General features: G+C 36.3%; 2 protein-coding genes across 2 annotated transcripts in view; one reads left to right on the forward strand and one right to left on the reverse strand.

The window, feature by feature from the left end:
- Window positions 1-1,103: 1,103 nt before the first annotated feature.
- LOC306875810 (chemerin-like receptor 2) lies at window positions 1,104-8,481 on the reverse strand. The gene is made up of 3 exons (XM_079426555.1): window positions 8,246-8,481; window positions 7,231-7,324; window positions 1,104-5,529 (listed from the first exon to the last, which is right to left on the reverse strand). Exon 3 carries the CDS (start codon window positions 5,526-5,528, stop codon window positions 4,461-4,463), a length of 1,068 nt encoding a protein of 355 aa, XP_079282681.1. The 5' UTR covers window position 5,529; window positions 7,231-7,324; window positions 8,246-8,481; the 3' UTR covers window positions 1,104-4,460.
- A 3,705-nt stretch (window positions 8,482-12,186) lies between these two features.
- LOC306875700 (disintegrin and metalloproteinase domain-containing protein 23-like) overlaps window positions 12,187-25,797 on the forward strand; it is a gene marked incomplete at both ends in the record, with an annotated part of 36,004 nt that continues 22,393 nt past the window's right edge. The window contains 7 exons of the mRNA XM_079426401.1: window positions 12,187-12,268; window positions 14,103-14,314; window positions 15,788-15,864; window positions 21,784-21,847; window positions 22,884-22,966; window positions 23,126-23,189; window positions 25,121-25,193. Of these exons, the coding sequence (XP_079282527.1) occupies window positions 12,187-12,268; window positions 14,103-14,314; window positions 15,788-15,864; window positions 21,784-21,847; window positions 22,884-22,966; window positions 23,126-23,189; window positions 25,121-25,193 (655 nt within the window). The remainder of the gene's footprint in view (window positions 12,269-14,102; window positions 14,315-15,787; window positions 15,865-21,783; window positions 21,848-22,883; window positions 22,967-23,125; window positions 23,190-25,120; window positions 25,194-25,797) is intronic.

Here is a 25,797-nt window from a genome sequence, read left to right on the forward strand (position 1 = left end):
TTACAGTGTAATTATACGTTTAAGTACTGAGTAATATTAATTAACTACTCACAGCATAGGGTTAGGATTAGGGTTTGGCTTAGAGTTACTTGCATGTTATTATGCATCATTGATTGTCATTATAATAGTAAGTACTTCTAATATGTGTAACTAGGACACTAAAATAAAGTGTTACTGAAGTAACATATAAAAATTAGTGGATCAAAACAATAATCTTAAATTGAACTACCTGCACTTACTATAAATACATTAATACAAGTGTCCAAAAACATTATATTCAGTTTGCACTTAAGTATTCTTCATTTTTTTATTACTACTTCACTTCATGGTGTAACCATACAAAACACCCAGGGCATCACCCCATGATAGTTTACTGATGTGATGTTTTTTATTCATTTATTTATTTATTGTAAAGCAATAATGCTTTATCACAATGCTCTTCACTCAGCATGCAGGTAATCCTACAGTAGAGATACCAACACAGATTAGACCTGCAGTGCATTGAAATGCCCTCATGTTGAAATCATTACCATTGCTGCGGGTCGCGGGGGTCACCACCCACTGCGCGCTTCAACAAATGCAACATGATGCTGAAATCACAATACAAAAAGAATTTTAGTTAGAATAAAGTGAAAATTACAATATTTCTTTTTTAACGTCTTTGGCTTTTTATATCAAAAATCTGGGAACAAATATTTAGGCAGTTTGCTAGTTAGAAAGCTCAAGCACAACACCAACTGAATCATTCTCAGGAAACTGTGGCATTTGTGGTCCATGTGTGTCTCAAGACTCTGGGAAACGTCTGGGAATATAATATTCCTCTGTCATTCACTCATACTTTGATCATTTGGTTTAAATGTATGTGTTGTGCACAAAATAGTGTTTAAGTGAAGTATGTACTTCACAGCAGTAATGGACAGTGAGGTAAGCTGAAGCAGTTTTCAGCTTTTATAAGCACTGAAATTCTAACCATCAATAATGTGAGCCATGACATAAGACAAAAATGTGGTCCATCTGGGGTAAATTATGCCATTTACATTAAAAAAGTTGAGTTAAATTACAAACAAATTAGATGCATTGTCCAATTCCAGATCTTTCTGCTGTTCTCGTTATTTTATTTTATTAACAGTATCCATGAATCAACCACAAATGATTTATTGCAATGTTATGTAAGTACTAAAACAGCTCACAGATCTGTGAAAGTAATGGAAGTAATGATATTTGTGGACAGTGAGCAAAGACTCAAGAACCCAACACAAAACAAAGAACACAGAAACAAGAATTCTCAGAAGGAAACTAAGAAAGTTCAAATTAACTGCACATTCCACAAATATGGTACACAGCAGATGTTTTCCAATGATGATCCAATGATGAAAATCATACAGCATCATCATTTTGATAAAAACTGCATTTTGCATGCAACCCTGTTACTGCATGATTTTGTCCAGCACAAAAACTGTAACATTATTTGGACCACTTGTACATTTCTGTATTGTCATAATCATTCAAGCCTGTAAACCAAGTAAGTGTAAAAGTGATCAAACCAATTCTATTCTTTACTCACTGCTTCAATTTATGGTGAATATTAATTTACGAACAAACAGAAAATTACGGTAACACTTTATTTTAGGGTTTCTTAACTAGTTGCTTATTAGCATGCATATTACTAGAATATTAGCCATTTATTAGTAGTAATTGAGCACATATTAATGCCTTATTCTACATCCCTAATCCTACCCAATACCTAAAATTAACAACTATCTTACTAACTATTAATAAGCAGCAAATTAGGAATTTATTGAGGGAAAAGTCGTAGTTAATAGTGAATAAGTGTTCCCTATTCTAAAGTGTTACCAAAATGACCAAACTAGCTTTACCCTATTAACTTCATTTAGGCAAATTTACAGCCCTGTTACTTATGAAGATTGGTTACAAGTTTGTAAAAAATTGTAAACCCCCTAAAAAAATTGCAAATAATAGAACAAACAACACAATATTAAATCTGACCTACTGAAGTTGATGATCAACATTTTCTAAAGGCTGAGCAATTCTTGAAGATGAAAAACTTTTTAAGCCCTATTTTGTAAAGCACCAAAGATCTGTCATAAGACTGAAAACTCCAATTAAGGCCAAATTTGTCATTCAACATTCCAGTTGTCGTTCAAGACTTCTCCTTTGGCACATACATTTGTAGAAAAAATACTGCTTCATTCACCTTGAAAAACTTGGAAATCTGGCCTCCATTTCGTTGCCAGATTTCAATCAAGACAATGTAATGGAATTTCCTGCATTTGGTTGCAGAATTCACCGGCAAATTCAGGAGCTGCGTCACTTTTTTTCTTAGAGCATGTCCAGTATTTTGTGGCATAGATTTTGTACAGTTTTCAAAAACAGGACAGAATGTGCAGTACTAAATGAAAATAATACTTTACATGATAAGAACAGAACACTGGCTTATCTTGCTCCATTGTCACAGTCTGCTGCTTTGTTATTTATTAGTTATTCTAACCTTCAACCCGTTTGCCTGACCAGCCAACACTTGTAACTTAAGTTTGGGAGCGGGACTATCTGTTTGAACAACCAATGGTAGGTGAGGGGAGTGTTTGAGAAACCTTTTTGAAAACACTTGGTGAAGCTAATGCGTGTAGAAATGATTAACTTAATCTTAAAAATTTAAATGAATCAATTTCATTGCACTGCACACACACTCTTTTTCATAAGGGTGAGGAGATGCAAACTCTAAACAGATGTAAATCTTGTCACCATATGTGGGCTGAATACAAATGTGCTCCTTAGTGCCTCTTCTGTAGAGTGCAAAACCCGGCCGCTTGCTGAATTTTGTTTGTCTAATGTTATGTATGGGACAGTGTCGAGCGGCTCTTTGTGAATTCAGGTTTTGTATGTAGTGTATTTTGTCTGTGTCTTGGCTGTTTGGCTCTTTTTCTTCCTCCTTTTTAAATTTGGCTAACATCTAATGATTGTGTAACTCCAACAAGCACAGGGGAACCCCACAATCAACTTCTGTGTGGATATTCACTAAACTTCGATATGTTGGAAATAAATGGAGCTTAAATAAAAGGTTTTGGTTATAGTTTTGACATATATATTTTTTTTCTCTGGTAAAGTAAAATACTCTCTCCTGTCCTAGAATCAATTCAAACTCTGTTTGGGACAGGACTGAAAAAATAGGGATTGTTAAAGGTTTTGACAATATTTTGACAATTCTGTTGACGCTACTGAAACAGACATTTCGGCTCAAACAAACTTAATTCCACAAAACAAGAAGCAGAAGTGAAAATTCTCAGTAGCATCATCAGTCCCAAACAAGCTTGATAAAAATGACATATGACATTCGATTTTTTTGGCCTGTTTATTGTTGTATCTTTGACTTAAATTAGGCTACATTTTTACCAGCTCTGTGCTTTTTCTTCTTCTTTTTTTTTACTTTGTCAGCTGCTTTTTTACGTTTATGCAGTATATATTTCTATAAATAAACAGAACTAAATTTGACTTACATGATTAATCATCATACTAAATACTGTATGTGGTAAAAATGTGACCTGTCATATAGTTTCAAAATTTCAGTTTTTACTTACAAGAAATATACAAAGTTTAATACAAGTTAAGCTCAGTCAACAACATTTGTGTGATAATACTGCCCCCCCCCCCCCCCCCCAAAAAAAGACACATTTTTGACTCATCCTTCATTCCCATAAGGCTATAATGAGGCATAATGGAAGTGAATGAGGCTAAAAGATTTTAAAAGCTGATAAAATTCATTTTTGTAGTTTTAGAGTTTTAAGTTTCATTGTCATGCCAACAAAGTTGTAAAATTGGATTTAACTTTACATAGAAAAGGTTGGTAAGTGATATTTCACACTAAAAACATGCATACATATTGAGGCTATACTATTGAAACACAAATATTGAGTATTTTAATGTTTAACCGTCGATCCAACTTACTTACATTATAAGTTCCTCACTGTAACTCAGATTTTAGATTTTGATTTTATTTTTGCTTTTAATTAATCATTTATAGATAAAGCAGTATAATTCTAAGACATTAGCATTAGCAAGATTATTGATTCAGTGGAGTGCATCCAAACGACATGATAATAAGTAAAATGAATTTAAATTTAAATTTAAACAAAGTTCTTTCAAACAGAGCTGAAATTATCATTCATCTTCCTCTCAGAAATACTTTGCAGAGAAAAGTAAATTAATTCATTTCTTATGGTTACAGGTAAAACTATATATGTTTTTTTTTTTAAATCATACGACATAAAATAGATGATGCATTAAATACATATTTACTGTAATGTGCTATATAAGAAATGAAAGCCAGTATTTCCCAACCACTTTGTCAAAACCTACTTGAGTTCAGTTGGAGCTCTAGAAGTTTCATTTCAAAAGCTAAAAGCCAAAAAGCTTGTTGAGTTCAGGGATGATGGCTGAGCTGATCAGACGGAAGAGTTGGCCGTGGGTTCTTCAGAAGAGCAGCTGGGCGGTGGCGAGTCTAACTCCGTCGCAGACACAGACTGACTCAGCTCCCTCAGTGAGCTCTTGGTGAACTTCAAACACGACCTCCTCACTAGTTTACGCACCTTTTTGGTAAGCAGTACGTACAGAATCGGGTTAACGCAGCTGTTGAAGAAGGCCAGGCTGGTGGCAAGTGGGAAGCCCACGATGAGCACAGAGTGCAGGTAGGAGGTGTGATGCATACTCAGCTCCATCAGGCTGAATGTGTGAAATGGCACCCAACACAAGAAGAAAGCAAGAATCACGGCAGAGACGGTTCTGGAGAAGCTGGTCAAGCGTACAGAGTCGGATTGGCGCATCTTGATAGCCAGCAGAACGCCGCTGATGGTGATGGCTGCAAACGGAAGCAGAAAGCCCACGGTGGTGCGCAGTGACACCATCGCAATGTGTCTCACTGCTATCATGTGAATGCTCTCATCATGAAAGTTATTAAAACACACAACCTTCCCCTTATGCTGGATGACGTCACGGAATATCAGAGCCGGACAGCTTAGACAGCAGGACGTGATCCAAATCAGTGCACAGACCCACCAGGCCCTCCGGATGTTTCGATACCTTTCCGACCAGCTCAGGTGGACCAGTGAGATGTAGCGATCCAAGCTCAGGATGGTCAGAAACAGCACGCTGGCGTACATGTTCATGGTGCACACGAACGAGTTCAGCTTGCACATGGTCTTCCCAAAGAGCCAGTGAAAGTCTCGCAGCACGTAGTCGATGGAAAATGGCAGGAAAAGCACAAACACAAAGTCAGCGATGGCCAGATTCTGCAGCCAAATGCTGTTCACAGTCCGTTTGCTTTTGAAGGCGGTCACCCAGATGACCATGCCGTTCCCGATTACTCCCAGAGTAAACGCCAGGCTGTAGATGATCACTGATATGATGTGAAGAGCTTCTCTCTGAGTGTAGCCTTCAGCCTTGGTCTCCTCCACATATCCATAGTCGTATTCGTAAGTGTCGTTTACATAGTCCCCGTCTTCCTGGGTCATCATTCTATAAACAAAATAGGAAAGAAAAGTCACAAATAAGATTTCTTTAATATCTATTGTGAGATTAATGAGATTAAATGGAGAACAAATGGAGATTTTTGCATAAAGTGGAAATTGAGTCCCCCACTTGACATTGGTCGGTTAAACAGTTAGCTCCACCCATTGTCACTCCATTGGTTGAGCCAATGCTAGTGTTGGGCTGCTTGGGATGATCAAACAAACAGATAACCAATGCTCATTCGAGAACTGTGGCGATATTTCTGTGGCAAAATGATAATTTGAAAAAACAGATAACTCCGTTTTTAAAAATGTTCCAAAATCATGTTTTTTTTTTATACTGCATTCCAATTAATATAGCTCAAACTGCAGTTGGGTTGTTTTGATTAAATAGTAATAACTAAAAAAATACAGCTAACTAACACAATAAAACACAATAAAAACACGATAACAATAAAAAACATGATTTATGAAAATTAATAATTAATAAATGAGTTTTTGCTAATTAACTTTTCATATAATGTTGCTTCTTGCACGTTTTCCGACACTTTCAAAGTGAGTGAGGTTAAAATTTTATTATGTTGGTTGTTGTACGCATTGTAAAATTTAGGGAAAGTAAATGTGAGTGTGCTAGAAGTTTAATGCTCTATCATGTTTGAAAATAACTTGACAGCACCAACAACTTGATAGCACCAACCTTGACACCACAACAATAACAGCACCTACTCTAAACCCTAACATAAACCTAACCGACAGTGTTAACCAAAGCAAACGTGAGATAAAAATGCATTTGCTAAAGCAGCCATGCCATTTTAGCTTGCTTCTTCAAGTCTTTGTGCTCTTTTATTATGATTTGTGTTTCACAGGACTCAAACCAAGCGCTGCACCAGGTGAGCTGCTGAGCAAGTTTACTATATCATGAATGCTTACTTCAATATGTATTCCTTTACAAGCAAAATAATAAAAGTTGTTGGTATTTTACTGTTTCTATTGTTATTTCAGCTGGAAACTGCAGTGAATATGTATGTTTAAGGAGTTAAGCAAAAATGTTGGTAGAGGCATGTATTTCCAGTGAGCCTATAGGTTTCAAACAGAGCAATGTTTTGATAGCACCACAGAGTGTTTACTCTTTTCAGGGGACTTGGCTTACAAACTTACAGTTGATACTGTAAGTAAACCATTACTGTAATACTGTGTGAGTATTAACCTTTACTTAATAAACTGAGTTTCAACATAAAAAATACACATATCTCAACAATGTTTCAAACTGCGCTCGTATTTACCAAGGTACTAAAGTCTCCAATCAAACATAAGTGTTTAGTTAAAATAGTTTTTTAGCTCAATACGTTTACTGTATGTCAACAACTGTCTCATTTGTATCCATTCTTATTCCTTCAAAGAGATTTTAAGACTGTAAAGGGAAATAGATAGGACATAGTCGACTCGAAACATAACAGATCAAGCCACTTGAGTTATTAAAGGATCACACCCGAGCAACAATTTTCCTCTGTGAATTGCACAGCAGTATTTTAAGAGACACACAGACTTATAACAGAGTCTCTCTACTTTATGTCTACAACATGAAAATATTGAACATTTTATTCTCTCTGAGTAGGCCTAGATCGAAATTGATCCCAGATTTTGCAACTATCAGGGGGCCTCTATTCAAACACAGTTTTTGAAAGACATTTCAGAGTTAGAGAATTACCTGACGGTGTCCTGCTCACAGACTTCAGCTCCTCTGCAATAATTCCTGTGTTGATTTCACAAAAAGATTTGTGATATCCCTGATGGGTGTTTCCCTGTTATTGTTCCCGCAGTAGAATGAGAAAGAGAGGGAGAGAGAGGGTAAGATAAGTGAAAAGAAAGGATGTGGGTTGAGTATGGCACTTCCACAAACACACACACTTTTGTCCCTTTATAAAATCATTCCTTTGTTTTGTTTTCTGTGCCGGAGCACTGGGGTCTGTGGTCAGAGTTTTACCAGCATGCACACAGGAGGTTTTTATCATTCAGTTCTGTCACTATCTCACAAACCTCTCACTCAACAGGAATTTCTCAGCAGGATCTTTCCGTATGTGCTTCCAGAGGACTTTATGATCCTAATGAGAGATGTATGATTATTCTCTCTCTGGAAATGTGATCTGTTTTCAGAAACGTGACTGCAATTATGATGGTGTCAACACAAATTAGCTTATGTCACAACTGAGCTGTCATTGCATGCAAATAGAGCAATGAGCAACAACTCATATAGTAGCCTAATTATAATGACACAGCGCTGCAGTATGAATCAAAACTTGAGCAATATGAGCAGATATGTTTTCATAGCCTGCCCTGCCAAATAAAATCAGAACTAAAACATGGTTTAATGTTGAGATGCCACTGAAGCACCTTTTTAAGTCTCTCAAAGAACTTTACATTCACTGAGTTCTTTACTTCTAATGAATCTAAACCGTCAAAAAACTCCAAAGCAAAATAAAGTTGAGAAATATGCTTCGTTAATTTTTTGTTGCCAAAGCCAAACTTAAATTGATATAAAAAGAGCGATTGAAGGACTTTCATTGTTTAATGAGTTTAATGCATTTAGTCCGTCTGTGGTAACCGTTAACTTACATTTAACTGGAAAACGTTAGCCTAACAGTTTGTAACCAGAATGCAGTTTTAAAATAAAGTAGTGAAATAAAATAAAATTGGCTTATACTGTAATAAAATAGTTACCATACCTTGTTTGTTGTCGAGGATGTAGTTCGCTAGAGTAGGTTGCAACCCCCAAAACTTTACGCAGATGCTTTCCCCATTTGTTGGAAGCTGTAAAGCAGTGTAAATTGTAGTCATATACTACAGTCGTTTGGTACAGCTTAGTTCACGCCGTTCAGAGAGCTGATAAATGAACTCATGCACTGAACTGAAAGAAGTGACTGTGCACACGTCTCTCTCTCTCAGCACAGCAGTGCGTAACAGATGAGCGTTCTTTTTTTTTGCACAAACAAATACTTTATTTTGTGACAGTACGTATATTTATAATGTAATTGCAACTTCTAGACTTCTTTTGAAAACATCCTGAATAAAATATATCAGTTGCTACAAAACATTGGCCTATTAAGCAGCGCATCTATATTCAACACTGATACAGTAAAAGTAATGTTGGTTACACTTTATTTTGAGGTGTCCTTGTTACAGTATAATTATACATTCGAATATAGTATATTAGACTGATTTCTGAAGGATCATGTGACACTGAAGACTGAAGTAATGATGCTGAAAATTCAGCATTTCATCACAGAAATGGCCCAGTGACAAGCTATTGTACTCAGTTTTTTTCTGACAGTCTAATGACCAGTTAATGCATTTTACAGACCTAGTCTCTTACATTAGTAGATATTCAGCAGTCAGAGAATTCACTGTTTTTTAGTGAATACAAATTACCTACATATGTCTGTGGTTTGTAATTAGCTCTAATCTTTGCAATGTGTCAGTACACAGATCTATATTTTGGGCAACCACTGCCCCCTGCTGCAGTTCAATATGGTTTTATGTTCAGGATGTATTTAATTGAAACCTTAAAGGGGTCATTGGATGCAAAATTCACTTTACATGTTGTTTGAACATAAATGTGTTTTGGAAGTGTGTGTACACATCCATCCTATAATGATAAAAATCCACCCAGTGTTTTTTTTTTTAAATCCCTATTTTAAATTCCCCTTTCTCAAATCAGGCTGTTCTGAGATTCCTGTCAGAATGACGTAGTTCTGCACAGACCGCTCCCACGATAGTTGATTGACAAGGCCGTATTACCTTAGACCCGGCCTGAGTGAGCTGTGAGTTGTCCGCCATTGTGTCGACTCCAGTGCAGGGGAAGACAAGAACAAGCGATTGAGGTGTTTTGTTGTTGGATGTAATAATGAATATAGCAGCTGTCATTTAAGGCCAAAGTATACTTCGGCCGTCCACGTCCGCGCAACGTCCGCATTACGTCATTTTCGTCATCTTGTGGACAGCTGCACACCTCGTCCACGTGCAGGCGATTTTTTGAGACCGCGCGAACGTACATGCATGTACAACAGCGAATGTGCGAGGTGAATGTTGAGACATAGTGCAAGTCGAGTAGGTGGTACTGCGCATGTGTAGAGCTCGTCCATCCGCGCTCATCCGCGGTTGAGTATACTTTGAAAGCTGTGTGGACGCAACTGTGCGCGAGACGGAATGGAATGTGGAAAGTGAAGTATACCAGGGCTTTTACTCCCGACATCTGAACTGCTGAAGATGCAGAGTATTAACGTTACTTTCATTTTTGAAGGGAATGCGCCGATCCTGATCTGCCTAAATGCATCTATGTTTGCACAAATCATTCGTGATCCAGCTTCATCTACAGAAGAAGTGAGTATAAGGTTTTTTTTATGAATCTTTGCAAATCGCCTTTGCTAATATGTGCTAGTTAGCCCGTTTCGTGGCTGAAGTTTAGAGTCTGCTCGTCACCCCACGGAAGAGAGGGGTGGGTTCAGCAGAGCTCATTTGCATTTAAAGCCACATGGACTAGAATGGCTTGCTGAAAACAGATCTGATTTTGACAGGGTAAAATAAGGTGTTTAGTTATACTATAATTGAGAAATTTTAACCAAAGTATGTTATAGACTTTTCCTTAAGACCCTAAAGAATCATATCAACTTGGCTTAGGAACTACAGATGTAGAGCTAAATTAAAACATTGTTGTTTAAATAGCTCATAGGCCTTCATGAATACTGCCATTCATAAAAATTTCTCAACATTTGTAAAATATTTTGTCTTATTGGTTATGCTTTCAGCCACTACAGTTTGACTTGTTTTAAATCATGTATAATTAATAATCATTATGTTTAAGGTGTGATGATGGCTGTGGCTTGTGAGCACATGTGAAGTAAACAGTCTGTTCTGTGGAAATGAGGTCAGCGCAGGCATTTGAACTTGGAAGGAAGGGGCTGGTTAAGGGTCATATTTTAAGGTCATGGACAGCATCTGAACACAAAAATCTCAGGCTAGCCATCCAGGATCTGTTTTCATCATTGCCTCAGTGGCTCTACTGGGGTATCATAATTCTAACAGGATGTCCTGGAATGTTGTAATGTTTGGGACGGACTGTTAGAGAACACAAAACCACTAAGGTAAACATCACTGGAATGCATTATTTATGTATTTTTTGGTTTTCATCTATGAAAACATTTTAAACTGAATTTTGTTTTAATTATTTTTTGGCTCTTGTTGTCTTGCATATTTTATGTTTAGTATATTAATTCATTAAGTTTCATAAGGATTGAAACCCCCAAAAAAAAAATTATTCAGACTTAAAATGACCAGAAAAGTTAGCTTCAACTCTTTATTGGTTAAGGTTAAAATTTCACATATGCATAGACATAGATTTTATTGCCTACATCTAGAATATCTATAAGAATCTCATAGCCTATACGTTTGATACATAATAATATTACATAACATATTATTACACATTTTACACATCTGATTCTGATATGATTATGCATATTTTTCAGATAGATGTCACATAAAAATATATAAGGTTCATAAAGGTAAAAGTGGACACTTTTGAAAATTGGTTGTTAGCATTATAAAATATAATGCCAAATGGTTTAGACTCAGAAAAAATATCATTTTAAATAACTAATTATCTCCACTCTACTATTTAGATAAAAAGGAAGATACATTAATTACAATAATATTGACTTAAAATGATTTATAAACCCCAATGCATCGTTGTTCAGCCTGGGACACCTTGTCAAAGTGGGACACCTATTTTTATTTATTTTTTGTATTATTATTATTATTATTTTACCACAGCAGCATTTAATTAATGAACTGCATGCTAACAAACAGTATTTTTTATTCATAGTTTTATTTTCCTCTGATTTACGTCTTCCTTTGTTGCTAATCTGGCCTCTTCTTCCCTTTCCCTTTGCTGTCTTTGTTCCCTGCCAACAGAAATAGCTAACAACCTTATATAACACATGGTTTTAATCTTCTAGCCTGCACTTTAAAGGTCAAATTCCCTAATCAAATGATATAAATATATGTCTCAATAAGACACCATTGCAGCTGACCAACAGACGGTTAACAAACCGGAACAATGTCAGCATTCTCATCCTAAAAAAGGTTATGATTTTTTTTTTATCCGATCCATTGTCGCATTGTCGTTCAAACACACTGAGTCTTTCAGTAACAAAAATGTATTATGCCAGGAATGCTGCAAAAGTTCATTTTTTGGGGAACTAAAAGTTCACTTTTTTTTTTTTTTTTGTGGTGGTGGGCGGTTGGGGAACTAATTTCTGTTTGAACTGTTGAACTTGCAAAATTTAGTATACAACTCTGCATTATTAGAATATATAGCCTATGTTTATGTGAAATAAATACACATATTTATCTATGCAAAGTTGTAGTTCATGCATACATAGTTCCAAATATCTTATGCTAATAAGTGTAGACTGGATCAGCTGGTATAGTGGGCAGATGCACGGCACCTGCGCGGGCGCATCATTATCTGGAGCGTGCTCGCGGAGATCTGGGGCTGGCCACCGCCTTCACTCGCCGCAGCATCAGGACCATCAAGGACAATGAGCCCCGAGCGAGTCACCGCATCCATGCATTAATCTCGCGCTATTCCAAAGACCAGCTATGAATCATGTATGTGATAGTACTTTCAAATCTGCTCGCGTGCATCCTCGCTTCCTGTCTCCAGGCTTCCGTGGCGTCAGCGTCAGCCGGTACGTACTTTAACCTTAGCTCAGTCACTTTGCATTGAACTTGTTCTTTCCTCCAGCGCGGAATCTGATTGTTGCGGTGTGCTTTATAAAGGAATGCGATGTGCTTTTGTGAGTGTCCGGTTCGGGATGCGTTCTGTGAGTTGTGCTTCTGCAAGGACATCCTGTGTGGGCATGCCGAGGACAGCAGCAGTGTCCTGAGAGCGACAGAGACACATGCATGCAAATGCTGCTTTACAGTGGCTCTGCTACTTGATATGGTCTGAGCTCACAGAGGAGAACACTGCAGTTGTTCTAATGCGTGTTTCGTTTTAGAAAAGATCCCGCAAATGCCTCAAACTGTGCTCAAGAAAAGACATCTTAAGCTAAACATTTCTCATCAGATTCTTAGTAATATTATTAATATAAAATGAAATGGTAGGCCTACATAATTATATATAGGTTGACTGTTGACAAATATGATGCAGGACAAGAACTCCATGCATAAATGCCGTTATGCCCTAAAATTCAAGATATTGTTGCAAAAAATTAGTTTTTGTCTCATATTTATATACGATATCACACGAGCAAGGAGAGCATGTATTATACACACACCAGTGCTGATTTTTTCCCGAATATCACGAGTTTAAATGTGACAGTAAATAAAAAGTTGCTTTCTTTTGTAGAACATTAAAAGAAGGTATTTTGAAGACTGCTGGTAACAAAGCTGTTTTGGTTACCAATGACTTTCATTGTATCAACAAAAAATACTGAGATTTTTCTCAAATTATCTTTTATGTTTCATAGTTTATAGGCCGTTGTAGCCTAAATGTTTATGTGTAATAAATTTTATGTTGAATCAAATACAATATTTCTTTCTAAAGCTACTATTTGTAATGTCTAATTGATACTTACTTTCTCATTAAACAGAAAATAGCTTTAAATGATCTTTTGTGGGTATTTTCCAGAGTCAAATTTATTTTGAGATTAATAATCGAAACATAATGTAATTAATTAGATTAAACATTTTAATCAACCGACAGCCCTAATTTACATATGAAATGAACTAAAAATGAATTAGTCTGTCGAGTCTGGTTTTATTTATCAGATGAAATGATTATAAATAAGAGTAACTTTATTATATTAAATAATATATACTATATAATTATATATAAAACTATATATTATGATATAGCCTACTATATTATATTACTATATACTCTTTATTCTAACTCCTTTTCTAACTCTATTGACCCTCTAACACATTCTCTATTCCTTTTCTATTCTATCTACTTGTTTTCTTTTTATTCATTATTTTAAAAATCCTTGCTACGTGAACTGTGTTAGGCTAACTGGGACTTGTCACAGCACTTTATATTATTACTCTTTTGTTGGTAATGATTGCTTCTATTGCCCTCATTTGTAAATCACTTTGGATAAAAGCATCTTCTTGCAGATGCATTTTGGTATAGATTAGGGAACACGTATTCACTTTTAACTATGAGAGTTCTCTCTAGAAACTCTTAATTTGCTGCTTATTGATAGTAGGTAAGGTTATAGTAGTTAAGTTTAGGTATTGGTAGGGTTAAGAAATCTAAAATATGGTTATGCAGTATTTGTACTTTATAAATACTGATAAACATTCAATATGCTAGTAATATACATGCTAATAAGCAGCTTAATAGTGAATAGTGCTCCCTAAATTCCTGAAGTGTTACTATAGTTTTAATCTTCCTCTTTAGGGAATGTTGACAATATTTGAGGTTTCTCTGTGGTTCAGTGTCAGATTGGCCTAGTTTAGATGGCGTTAGCGTCAGGAGTGTTCATCAAGCGAGTGTGTGTGCATGTATGTTGTCAGTGTTGGAGGCTGAGATCCCCGGGGAGGCAGTGTCATTGCTGCTACAGAAGGATGATACTGCAGCCGGACAGACGCACAATGCCAGTGGGGCGCAGGAGTCAGAGCGCACACTCACATACCCATCTCGCCTCATCTACTACCGGAACGAAGTTTCGGAGAGCACCTACCATGACCTGAACACTCACGCTAAGATTCCTGACCCACATGGACAGGTGAGAGCAGATTCAACCCAGGATCTGTTACAGAACATGATGCCTCAGGTTATATAATAGAAACCCTATACAGCACAGCTGAGACAGGATATGAGACGGTTTTAATTTAAATGTTTACCCAAACATTACAATTTTGCTGATGGTGTACTAATCCTCAGGCCATCCAAGATGTAGATGAGTTTGTTTCTTCATCAGATTTGGAGAAATGTAGCATTACATCATTACTTACCAGTGGATGCTCTGCAGTGAATGGGTGCCGTCAGAATGAGAGTCCAAACAGCTGCTATAAATATCACAGTAACCCACAAGCAATCCACACCATTCCAGTCCATCAATTAATATCTTGTGAAGTGAAAAGCTGCATGTTTGTAAGAAAAAAAAATCCATCATTAAGACGTTATTAACTGCATTTTAAGTCCATATAAACATAACATTGTTTTCTCAAGAAGTCATCTCCTCTGAATCAGGTGAGAAATATGCACAGATCAAGCACTGTTTACAAGCAAAAACAGTCTAAAACACGCTCTATACAAATATTCCGGTTTATTTTGATGTGAGAGGACAACATGGATGGACTTTTTCACTGGAGGAAGTGTTATTATGGATTATGGACTTGTATTGTGGCCAGAAGCGACAGTTTAAAATTAAAACGCCTTAATGATAGATTTGTTCATTAGAAACACAAAGCTTTTCCCTTCACAGGATGTTAATTGATGGTCTGGTGTTGTGTAGATTACTTTTGGATTATAGTGATTTCATAGAAATGTTCATTTTTGGGTGAACTATTCCTTTAAGAAACAAAAATTGCCTCCTTCAGGTATCCATGATAGACTACAGGCACTTTTTTTTAATGAATGACAACGACATGATTGATCTCCCAGTCAGTGCTGTCAGTCGTGACCAAACTCCTAAGATGTACATTTCAAAAATTAGGAGTGTGTCTAAAAATTATGGCACACTCTTAATTTTATAATAATTATTTTATTAATGAAGCTAGAAATTCAACCCAAACATTTTATGCAGTATAGCACCATTTAATAAAACCTATTTATTTATTGATTTATTCACTTTTGTTTCGATACTTTAAATGATTTAAATACTATATATATAAGATAATTCATTTCAAAGATAATTCATCCTGTGACCTCTCTTTTATTTATTAACTTAATGGAAGCAAAGCAAAAGATAAGTTCAAAACAACTTCACATTATGTACCATTTGAGATGAAAACAGACATACAAAATCTGACTGCATGAGCCATGTTTCAGCCAGTGCCGTGCCTTATCATGATAAGAAGATATGTTTGTGATTATTGCAGCTATGATAACATTAGGCAAATATTGCTGTGGAATTGCTTCACATTGTTATGAGCACAAAGTAAAAATAGGCACATTTCCGATGATAGCTCGAGGGAATTTATCTGTAATCAGTGACGGTCGGTCATTCTAGCATCTTTTTTCCTTCCTTCAATAGGAGGTCCATCTCGCTCAGGCTTCATTTCAACTTCAGGCCTTTGGATCCCAATTCATTCTGGACCTCACATTAAACAAGTGAGTATCGCTAAGTTGCTGTTTCACTATATGTTCAGACTCTCACAGGCCTCACACACTCATGACATGCATTTGCCTCTCATGACTGTTGCTGTGCCAGACTATCGATGTGTTGTGTCTCTGTCAATCTAACACATGCACTTATGGGAATACAGAGCCTCTCTTCTGTGTTACTGGAAGCAAAGTTTCTGTGCTTAGATCCATTTCCATTCAGCTTCATGGAATTACACTGTAAATAACACCATATCTTTCTTTCTTTCTTCCACTTTTTTGTATTCAGTATCAAGTGGTGTTGGCCGCCTGAATGGTTATTGCAGGTTTTGTAACCAAAACACTATATACTGTAACTACACCCTTCAATAATCTAGAAGCTCCAAAGCCAGACATTCATCTGAACAGAATGTGTTTATGTGTGGTTAAAACAAACTCACGCACACAGAATCCTGTGTGAGAAAGAAGTGAGCTTATGGGGTGTTCACACAGAAAGAGTTTTTCCATTCCAAAGTGCTACTTTTCCATTGTTTTCCATCCGCACTAACTGGACGTGTATGACCGTTGCGCTAGTGTCTTTTGCATCATCTCACACATGAGCGCCGTGTTTTTGAAATGCCATGTCAAGTTTACACATAGCATCAATGACAGTTCCAAAACAGTGTACCAATCAGAAGTCCCTGAAGGTCGGGCAAGCATTGAGAGCTTTTGTTACAGTTTTGTGACAGCAACATAGCAGAGAAAGCATTCATAGTGGCTGTGTCCGGATATAACATCTTTTTTCATTACCACAACCTGTTTCTTTAAAAAAGAGCCTGATATTTTCTATGATATTTGCGTCTCGAGACCCCTGCGTCCTGTGCTGCGCTTTTTTAAAAACCAAGTTCTGAGTGAACGGCCCCTTAATGTGCGCTATATATATTATCTGAATATATATATAGTATATATGGTATGTATTTCTGATCTTAAAAGTGTATTTTTTTAAACTAAGTGCAGATAGCATAAATGAAAGAAAATATTTTTACCACAGATTTTACCAACCCCCCAGAACACGATTCCGACAAAGGGGAAAACCATGGAAAAAATGTGATTGGGCTAGTTTTGGGCTAGTTTTTTAATAACAATTAAGCTGTTTTATTTTTGTTGTTGTTTTTTTTATTTGAAGACCAGGCAACCCTGGGCCCAAGCCAACTCAAAGATGAATACTCACAAAAATACAAGACAATAGGAGTGTCAGGGCTCTGTCAACAAACGAAGAATAAACAGGAATGAAGTGACAGAACCCTGACATTAACAGTTTATTATTTGTATAGTAAGTACTCTTTTTAACGGGGTCATCAGATGCCCATTTTCCACAAGTCGATTTGATTCCTTAGGGTTTTAATGAAAAGTCTATAACATACATTTGGTAAAGTTTCTCACTGGTAGTGTAAAACAACACCCTTTTTACTGTCAAAAACTCTTCTCACCCTGCCCGTCTCTTCCATGGGGTGATGAGCCGTTCTCTGAGACTGTAAACTTTAGCCTCATTCGTCGTCGAACTTGCTAACTAGCACATTATTAGGAAAGGCGGTGTGCAAAGATTAAAATTCATAAAAATTTATAAAAATAGAGTGGTGTCTGTCTGTCATACCGCTTTGATTGATATGCGGTTTACCTCCCAGACACACTGTCTCTCTCTCTCTCGCTATGCCTCTGTGTGTGTGTGCCTGGGTGTTTGTGAGCATGTGGCCAGTGTTGTGGTTGTGCGACAGTCTTGATCTAAATATAGCCACTCCACAGCATGCAGCCAAGCGACTGTAGCTCAGAGAATCCTGCTCCGGCTGCACCTGCAAAACATCACTCATCACATCCCTCCATCCTAGCCTCGCCCTGTTCCCTTGGCCTCCTCACCCCCGGCAGCTGCAGGATGCTTCAGCACGCACACTTCCTGTATCAGATTAGATTCACTGAGGTGACATGCTGAGGCGTTATATCGTATAACTTTGAACTGTGTTTAGTTTGGTGTGTCTTGATTCTGGAGAATAGAGCTGGTCAGTTTGTATTCTTGATATTAGCATTTTAGCATTAAATTAGCATTTTTAGCATGGGTTCCCAATGGAAGTTCAAATTGGTTTTAGAATGGCAAACACTTCTGAATTTATAAATAAAATAAATAAAGACCTCAAATGAGAATTAATATTTTAAGATATTTTTTGTTGTTGTTTTTGAAAGAAATTAATACTTTCAAGACCTTAAATTAATCTAAAGTAACAATGGTTAATTTCAAAATTTCCAATAAATGATTTTAAACTTTCTATTTCATAATCCTGAAAAGAATACTGAAAGAATCCTGAAAAATTCAAAATTAAATAAATTATCACAGTAAAAAAAAAAAAAAAAAAAAATGAAAACAGTAATGTTAAATTATAATAATATTTCACCACATTACTGTTTTTTAACTCTTTTTTATTAAATAAATGCAGCTTTGGTGAGCATAAGTAACTTATCTCCAAAACATAAAAAAAACTCGCTGACCACAAACTTTTGAACATTATTTTTTGCACTGTCCCATCTCTATGAAAAGCTGCATGCTTTCAGTGTGCATAAAGCAGTCAGTCTTAAGGGTCATTAATTAAATGAAAGCACATATTAAATTAAAGGTGCCATAGAATGGAAAACTGTATTTATCTTGGCATAGTTGAATAATAACAGTTCTGTACATGCAAATGACATACCGTGAGTCTCAAACACGATTGTTTCCCTCTTCTTATGTAAATCTCGTGAATGCGAAAGACCACTGAAAAATAAGCGAAGCAGAACATAACACCGACTGTGACGTTACAGTCGGGATCATTAATAGTTACGCCCCCAACATTATATATATATATACACACACATGTTCTATGCCAGCCGCCAGCCAAACCTGCACAGCCGAATCATCAGAAGTTCTGCAGGTATTGTGAAGAAACAAGCAAGGACAACAGCAGAAATGGCATATCATGGAAATATATGTTCCAGGGATGTGAAGTGCAGGGATGGGTTGGTGTCTGTATTCAGAAAGGCACGGAAAGCAAATAACAGGTTCTAATAAAATAACGCGAGCCACTAAAGGGACATGGTTAGCCCCTTGCTAGCGGTAGCCTGTTACATTACAGTACATACAATTTCACTTATCACATAAACAGAGTAAGAAGAGATGACTGAGGATGATGGTGAATGATTTACAGATCCTGAGCACCACTGACAAGAATCTGATCTTGCAAAATGTGTGGTAAGTACTGCCGCTCCATAGTATAAACAGAGTACGTGCAATTGTGAATCTCGAAAGTGAAACTAAATCGATCGTGCATTCTAAAGCAGTTTCAATGCCCCGCATATTAATAGCGGGCCCCTGATGCCCGCATTTTATTTACAGTATAATTACCCAACGGTATAACTGTGAGAGAAAGTACTGAAATATAGATTTTTCCTGTGTTTCCTTCCTGCTGTGTGAGCTACTGAAATGAACCGCACTGTGAAACAGCCAATCAGAGCAGAGCTCAACATTGAGCCACACTGTGAAACAGCCAATCAGAGCAGAGCTCAACATTACTGTTCATGACCCTTCCAAATAAGGTAATAACAGACCATTTCATTCTAGGGACAAATCCTAGGATTTTAAATGGACATGTAAAACCATTTCTGAAGATTTTTTGCCCTTACCTAAGCCCCATACCTTCTATGTAGATATCAGAGAACAATTTAAAATATTGTATCTATGCATTTTATGGCACCTTTAATATGTTGTAGAAATATGTAAATTGCCAAAACTCTGATCCAGAACAATGCAAATTCTGGGACTTCTTTTAGAAAATCTTGCTGACCCCAAACTTTTGAATGGTAGTGTAAATTGCTAACAAGTGGCTAAATAAGGATCACAACTACAGCAATGATGTGAGTTTACACGCTTAGTGAATCGGAAAGCGGCTGTAGTCCTTCAGTTTTTGCCTACAAGCTGAAACCATAAACAGCTCTGTGCAATGGGACTTTAAAGTCAACTTTGTAATCTTTAATGAAAGTCTAATAACTTCATCTTTGTTGCTACAATCACCGAGGCCGCACAGAAATGTTGATTTAACCCTCTTAAATTTAAAGTTAGTGTGAAAATGGTTAAGCCAATAATAGCAAATGGCTGTTGATTGAAAGTGTTGCCATTGGAATACAAGGTGTTATTGTAGGAATACTCAGAAACCTCTGGGGCCACTTTATCAGTTCATGATGGATTAGTGTGGAAAACTGGGTCAATAGTATTGTTAGATCAAGGCCAAACACAGAGAGAAGGATGTAATGCCTACAGTTCTTTATATCACATTGTGTCCTGTTATTCCCTCACACTAGCCTAACCCACCTCCACTAATGCTAAAAGTAGTCTAATATTCTGATCCAAGCCTTCTGGCGCTGTCGCAACCCTGTTTGCTTCTAAGCTAACCTGCACTGTGTAATTGAGTCATTACCACAAGGTCACAGGAAAACGCCGTTCTGGCAGAAAGTGGCCTCTGTTGAAGTGAGCAGTCAGCTAAGAATGAGAGAGCTAGTGGTTTGTCAGCTAGAGTGCATATTTGTGTGTTCTGCCTCGCTGACTCAAGTCAAGGCTTGTGATGATTGAAGGACGCTGAAGGTGAATCAGTGTCACCTCCTGACACGCACCTACCCTCTATTTTACATAAATACTCAATCCGACAGATGTGAAGAATATGTCAGTCTCAGTCTAATATACCTCTTAGATTGCTCTCTTTTGATAGAACGCATTAGACATACAGCTACAGTATGTTATCCCGGCAGTGCAGATGGGACAGTCATTCTGGGGTGCACAAAAAATCACTGCTGTCCTGCTCCATGATCAGGGCTGCCAGGAAATGTTTTTGTAGAATATGCAGAAATGTCTCTACAGATACTCAAGTGTTACCCATATTTCTTGCTGTATAATATATGCAATGTATACGAACAACATATGGTAACATTTTAGATTATGGAATACATATTCACTATTAACTAGTTGTTTATTGGCCTTGGGGAACATAAGAAACTTTAAGGTTTTCACTGTTAACTTTTAGCTACGACCTTTGCCTCAATAAACTCCTAATTTGCTGTTTATTAACAGTCAGTAAGGTAGTTAAGTTTAGGTATATGGTCATAAAATGTTGTCATGCAGAATAAGTATGATTCATAAGTGTGATTTATAAGTATTAATAAACAGCCAATATTAATATACATGCTAGTAATATACATTGGTCTTTTAAATAAAGTGTTACTGACATACAAAAATGTTTTAAAAAGATATCTACTCACTACCAAAAGGATGTGTGTTTATGTTTAATGAATCGGACAACAGTTGTAGTCCTTCAGTTTTTCCCAAAAGCCAATAACCTAGTAATATGCTAGTAATATGTAATATGCATGCTAATAGGCAAATAGTGAATATATACTTATACTTTGATATTATTATTATTATTAAAAGTGTACCTAAGTGTGTTTAAAAGCAGTCATAAAAGCAGTGTGCTTTTAAATACAGGTACACTATTAATAATAATAATAATAATATCAAACAAAAAGTTATTTTTAAAGTTCTTTTTAAATCAGTCTTTTGCCGTGTTTTAAAGAAGTACACTTTATTTTTAATATACTTGCATGTAGGGTATATACTTGCTGAAAATATGCCAAAAACGTGTTGCACATATGTTAAACTGAGTGCAGTGACACTTGGCCTGAATTATGGAGTGCAGTCCAACAAAATTGGTCTCAGATACTTTCCTTTCAAAGCAAATAGTCTTCAGCCAAGGATATGGTTCAGAAAGCGGTCGATACGTGTTAACTTGAGCCAGAATACTAGAGTCTTGTGATATCCATAATCAACAGATGATTATGCGTTTGTGCCAGTTCATATTAGTGTGTGTTTGTGTGTTCCAGTGACCTGCTGTCCTCAGACTATGTGGAGATACACTATGAGAATGGGAAGCCCATCCTTTGGAAGGTATGAACCAAAACAATTCATTTTCTGTCATTTCACTCTGGACTGTGTGTACTTTTTAGAGAATAGGTAGTCATATATAGTAGCTATTTTAATCATTGCATTAATAATAACTACAGTACCATTTCATTTGAAAACTTTTGTACAGTACCTCACACACCAAGACTGTTATTATAATTGAGGAACCAAAACAGTACAGTTGCTTTCATATTTATTATACTGTGTAAATTATGGTTTTCTGTTTTCCTTGCAATACATTTTTTTTTATCCTTCCTGTTAATGATATCAATAATAAATCTTTTGGACACAAACGGAAAATGGTTTTCGTGCCAGAAGTACAGTATAAACTCATAATTATACTATAACATGTCAGTCTAAATTCATGGGTAGGTTTCTGGTTTCACTGTAAAAAATTCACTGGATTTTTCAAAGTTGTAAATAAAACAAAGACTACAGGAGTAAATTTTACAAGACAATAGTCAAATGTGGTTATGTTACCAGTGATTATCTCCTCTAACTCAGTGTCGTGTTTTGGTTGAAAATTATTTCATTAGAAGCTGTCATAACTCAAAAGCCAAACCATTTGTTTTTCGAGTGTAACCGCCTGCAGTGTTGTGTGACGAGAGATCAGATGTCTCTGGAAGATGACAGAAGTGGCATGAGGATTATGAGAGAGACGGAGAGACACAGAGAAAAGCGCATGAACAGAGGGAGAGAGAGAGAGAGATGCTGATAGGTGTTAAATCAGGAAGAGTCTGTGACTTCACTGCTGAATCAGCGCAGCTCAGTTCACCTGCAGACCAGCTCACATGACCAGCAGACGACACTGCAGTAGCAATGCCAAGAGAGACTGACACTCCACGCCGAATCTCTTCAATGCATATAGTATTGAAACATTAGACTGTTTATTGAATGCTGGCATCCATGCATTTATATACCAAAATGTCCACTACAGTCAGTTTGTGGCAACAAATGCATTATGGGGAACAGGACAAAACTGAACATGTGTGTGTGTGTGTGTGTGTGTGTGTGTTGTCAGGGTGGAGAGCACTGTTATTACCACGGCCAGATCAGAGGGAATGACAACTCTCATGCCGCTCTGTCCACCTGTAATGGTTTACAGTGAGTACAGGAGCGAATTCATCCACTTAATGCCTAAAAGCTTTCTCTACTGACTTATTCAGCTGTGTCTGTATTTTATTTTTATTTATTTTTTTGCATTTGTAAGTTGCTTTCCATAAATGCAGTTAAATAATGTAACTGTCTCTCTCTGGTTTTCAGTGGCATGTTTGATGATGGAGTCCATGTGTACACAATTGAGCCACTTAAACAGAATCACTCTATGGTTAGTCTTAATTCCATACACACTTTAACCAGCTCCACAGACTAACTCTAAAACATTTCTGTACAAGTCATGAAACTTAAGCACATTGATGACTGAACATCTAATTATTTTACTATTATTTTTAAGAGAATCGTAGAGATTTAACAAAATTCTTATAGATTTTACCTGAAATGTGTGAGATATACATAAATAGTAATATGTGATAGGTAGTAAATTCATAGCACAGTAGACATAGTTCTTGCTTACGATATTTGGTTAAATTGATACTTTAATTTAATAAGGGCACTTTAAATTAATAAAAAATGAGAGTGAAGACATTTATTATGTTACAATATATTTAAAAAAACATCTTAGTCAAACTTTCCATTCATTAGAGAATGATCTAAAATAATAATAATTCAATAATTCAATAATCTTTCACAATATTACTGTTTTTCTGTATTTTTGATAATAAAAAATGCAGTCTCTCTGAACATAATGGTAGTGTATGTTTGGGAAATCTCATGAGAATGCTGAATATGTGTTTCTGTCCTATAAGCATACAAAAAAAAGCACAATTTTCCATTACTTTACTTGCTTGCATAACATTAAAGATATAGTTCACCCAAAAAAGAAAATGATTTCATTAAAGGTGCACTAAGTGATTTTTGACAAACACTTTTCACCACAGCGTCGGACTGAGTCCCAAAACACACTTGTAGCCAATCAGCAGTAAGGGGGGTGTGTCTTCTAATGACACAGAGAAGAGAGAGCTCAGTTTGAGTGCACAGGACGGATATTAGTAGATCGACTATAGTTAGAGAGAGATGGTAGATAAAAAAGAGGAAAATATCAGAAAAACTAAATATTAAAAAGAAGGGTTACGATCAGGCAAGAGGTTTGACCCGCATAAATATCGGAGCAGCTTTCCAGCAGTGGAGAGAACTCAAGGAATAGGAAGGGCTTGAATCGGACGTTGCATTGTTTCTTCTCGATAGGTGAGTAAAGTTGATTTTGCTTCGTTTCACACAACGTATCCATGTTGGCTTTTGTTTGAATATGCTTGTGTGTCATCTTCACTTGTTTCCGCGATCGTCGTTGCCATGGTTGTGCACGTATGTGTGAGGCGGAGATTTCAAAATAAGGGCGAGGTCCTTTTGGGGTATGGATGTGTTTGTTTTGGTGCTTTCAAATATAAACATCGTTTGACAAAAATCTCTTAGTGCACCTTTAATAACTCACCCTCATGTTCCACCTTCGTTCATCTTCAGAACACAGATTTAGATATTTTTAATGAAATCCAAGAGCTTTCTGACCCTGCATAGACAGCAACGCAACTACCACGTTCAGGACCCAGAAAGGTAGTAACAGCATTGTTCAAATAGTCCTTTTGAATGTTGCAGTTGCGTTGCTATTTTAATTTCATCAAAAATATCTTAATTTGTGTTCTGAAGATGAACGATGGTCTTACGGGTTTGAAACGACCTGAGGGTGAGTAATTAATGACAGAATTTTCATTTTTGGGTGAACTGTCCCTTTAATTTGGGCAAATGAAGCTTGCAGTGAGAATATTAGATATACGACAGAACATATACAAATCTGCTGTTTTGTGAATGGCTCTGCTAATGTTACTAGCTCTAGTGTAGCCATTTCCTCTGCACATTAACTGCAACTGTAAACACTTTAATGAACTCCATTCACTCTCTCCTTACACACACTGGCTTTACACACTTTCAACTAAATCTCTGAACTTTTTATTTTAAACTAACAAACCCTCTTCTAAAAAAAACAGTCAAAAACCAAACAGCACAATTAATTATAAACACTAATCAAAAGCACAAGGCCTTTTAAAGCACCATAGCATGTGTGCATATTATTTGACATGCTCAGATGAAGTCACTTTGGATGAACTTGGTAAGATCTGGCTGCTCATGCTCTGTGTTTTTCATTAGGAGGGAACAGCGAGACCACATATGTTACGCAGGACGACTATCTTGCAGCAAACCACACCTGCAGGAGAGGAAGGTACACACAGCACAGCTCTCACTCAGCACCCACAATATCAGATTAAGGAAGAGTTCTCACTAAAATGAAAATATTAGCATCCTTGTGTAAAAGAAGTACACTTAATTGTATGTGCACTTGTAGTGCACTTCAAATCTCAAAATTATATTAAAATCTGTACTTGTAGATAATATTATAATAATGAAATAAAAGGCCACTTAAGTGCATTTAAAGAGAGACACATTTATGACTGCTTTTAAACACACTTAGGTACACTTTTAATAATAATAATATCAAACAAAAAGTACTTTTTAAATCAGTCTTTTGCCGTGTTTTAAAGAAGTACACTTTATTTTTAATGTGGTTCATTTTAATATTAACTGACATTCTATATTAAATCACATGTAAAGAAAATTTTAACTGCAGTGTGATATTCAATATTACATTTAAAGTTAATATATTTTAAATGTACTAAACTGCAACTTAATCATTACAAATAATTGCAGTAAATATATATATACTGTATATAATGACAAGTGTCAGTAGAAATATTGTCAATGCATTCAGAAATACATTTTAACCATATTTCAAGTAATTGTGAATTTTTTTTTTTTTTAATGCATTT

This window comes from Barbus barbus (assembly GCF_936440315.1).
Source record: "Barbus barbus genome assembly, chromosome: 10".
Classification (NCBI taxonomy): Eukaryota; Metazoa; Chordata; class Actinopteri; order Cypriniformes; family Cyprinidae; genus Barbus; species Barbus barbus.

Excerpts from the sequence above, each read along its gene's own strand:
- LOC306875810 (XM_079426555.1), bottom strand. The coding sequence starts at position 5,528 with ATGATGACCCAGGAAGACGGGGACTATGTAAACGACACTTACGAATAC.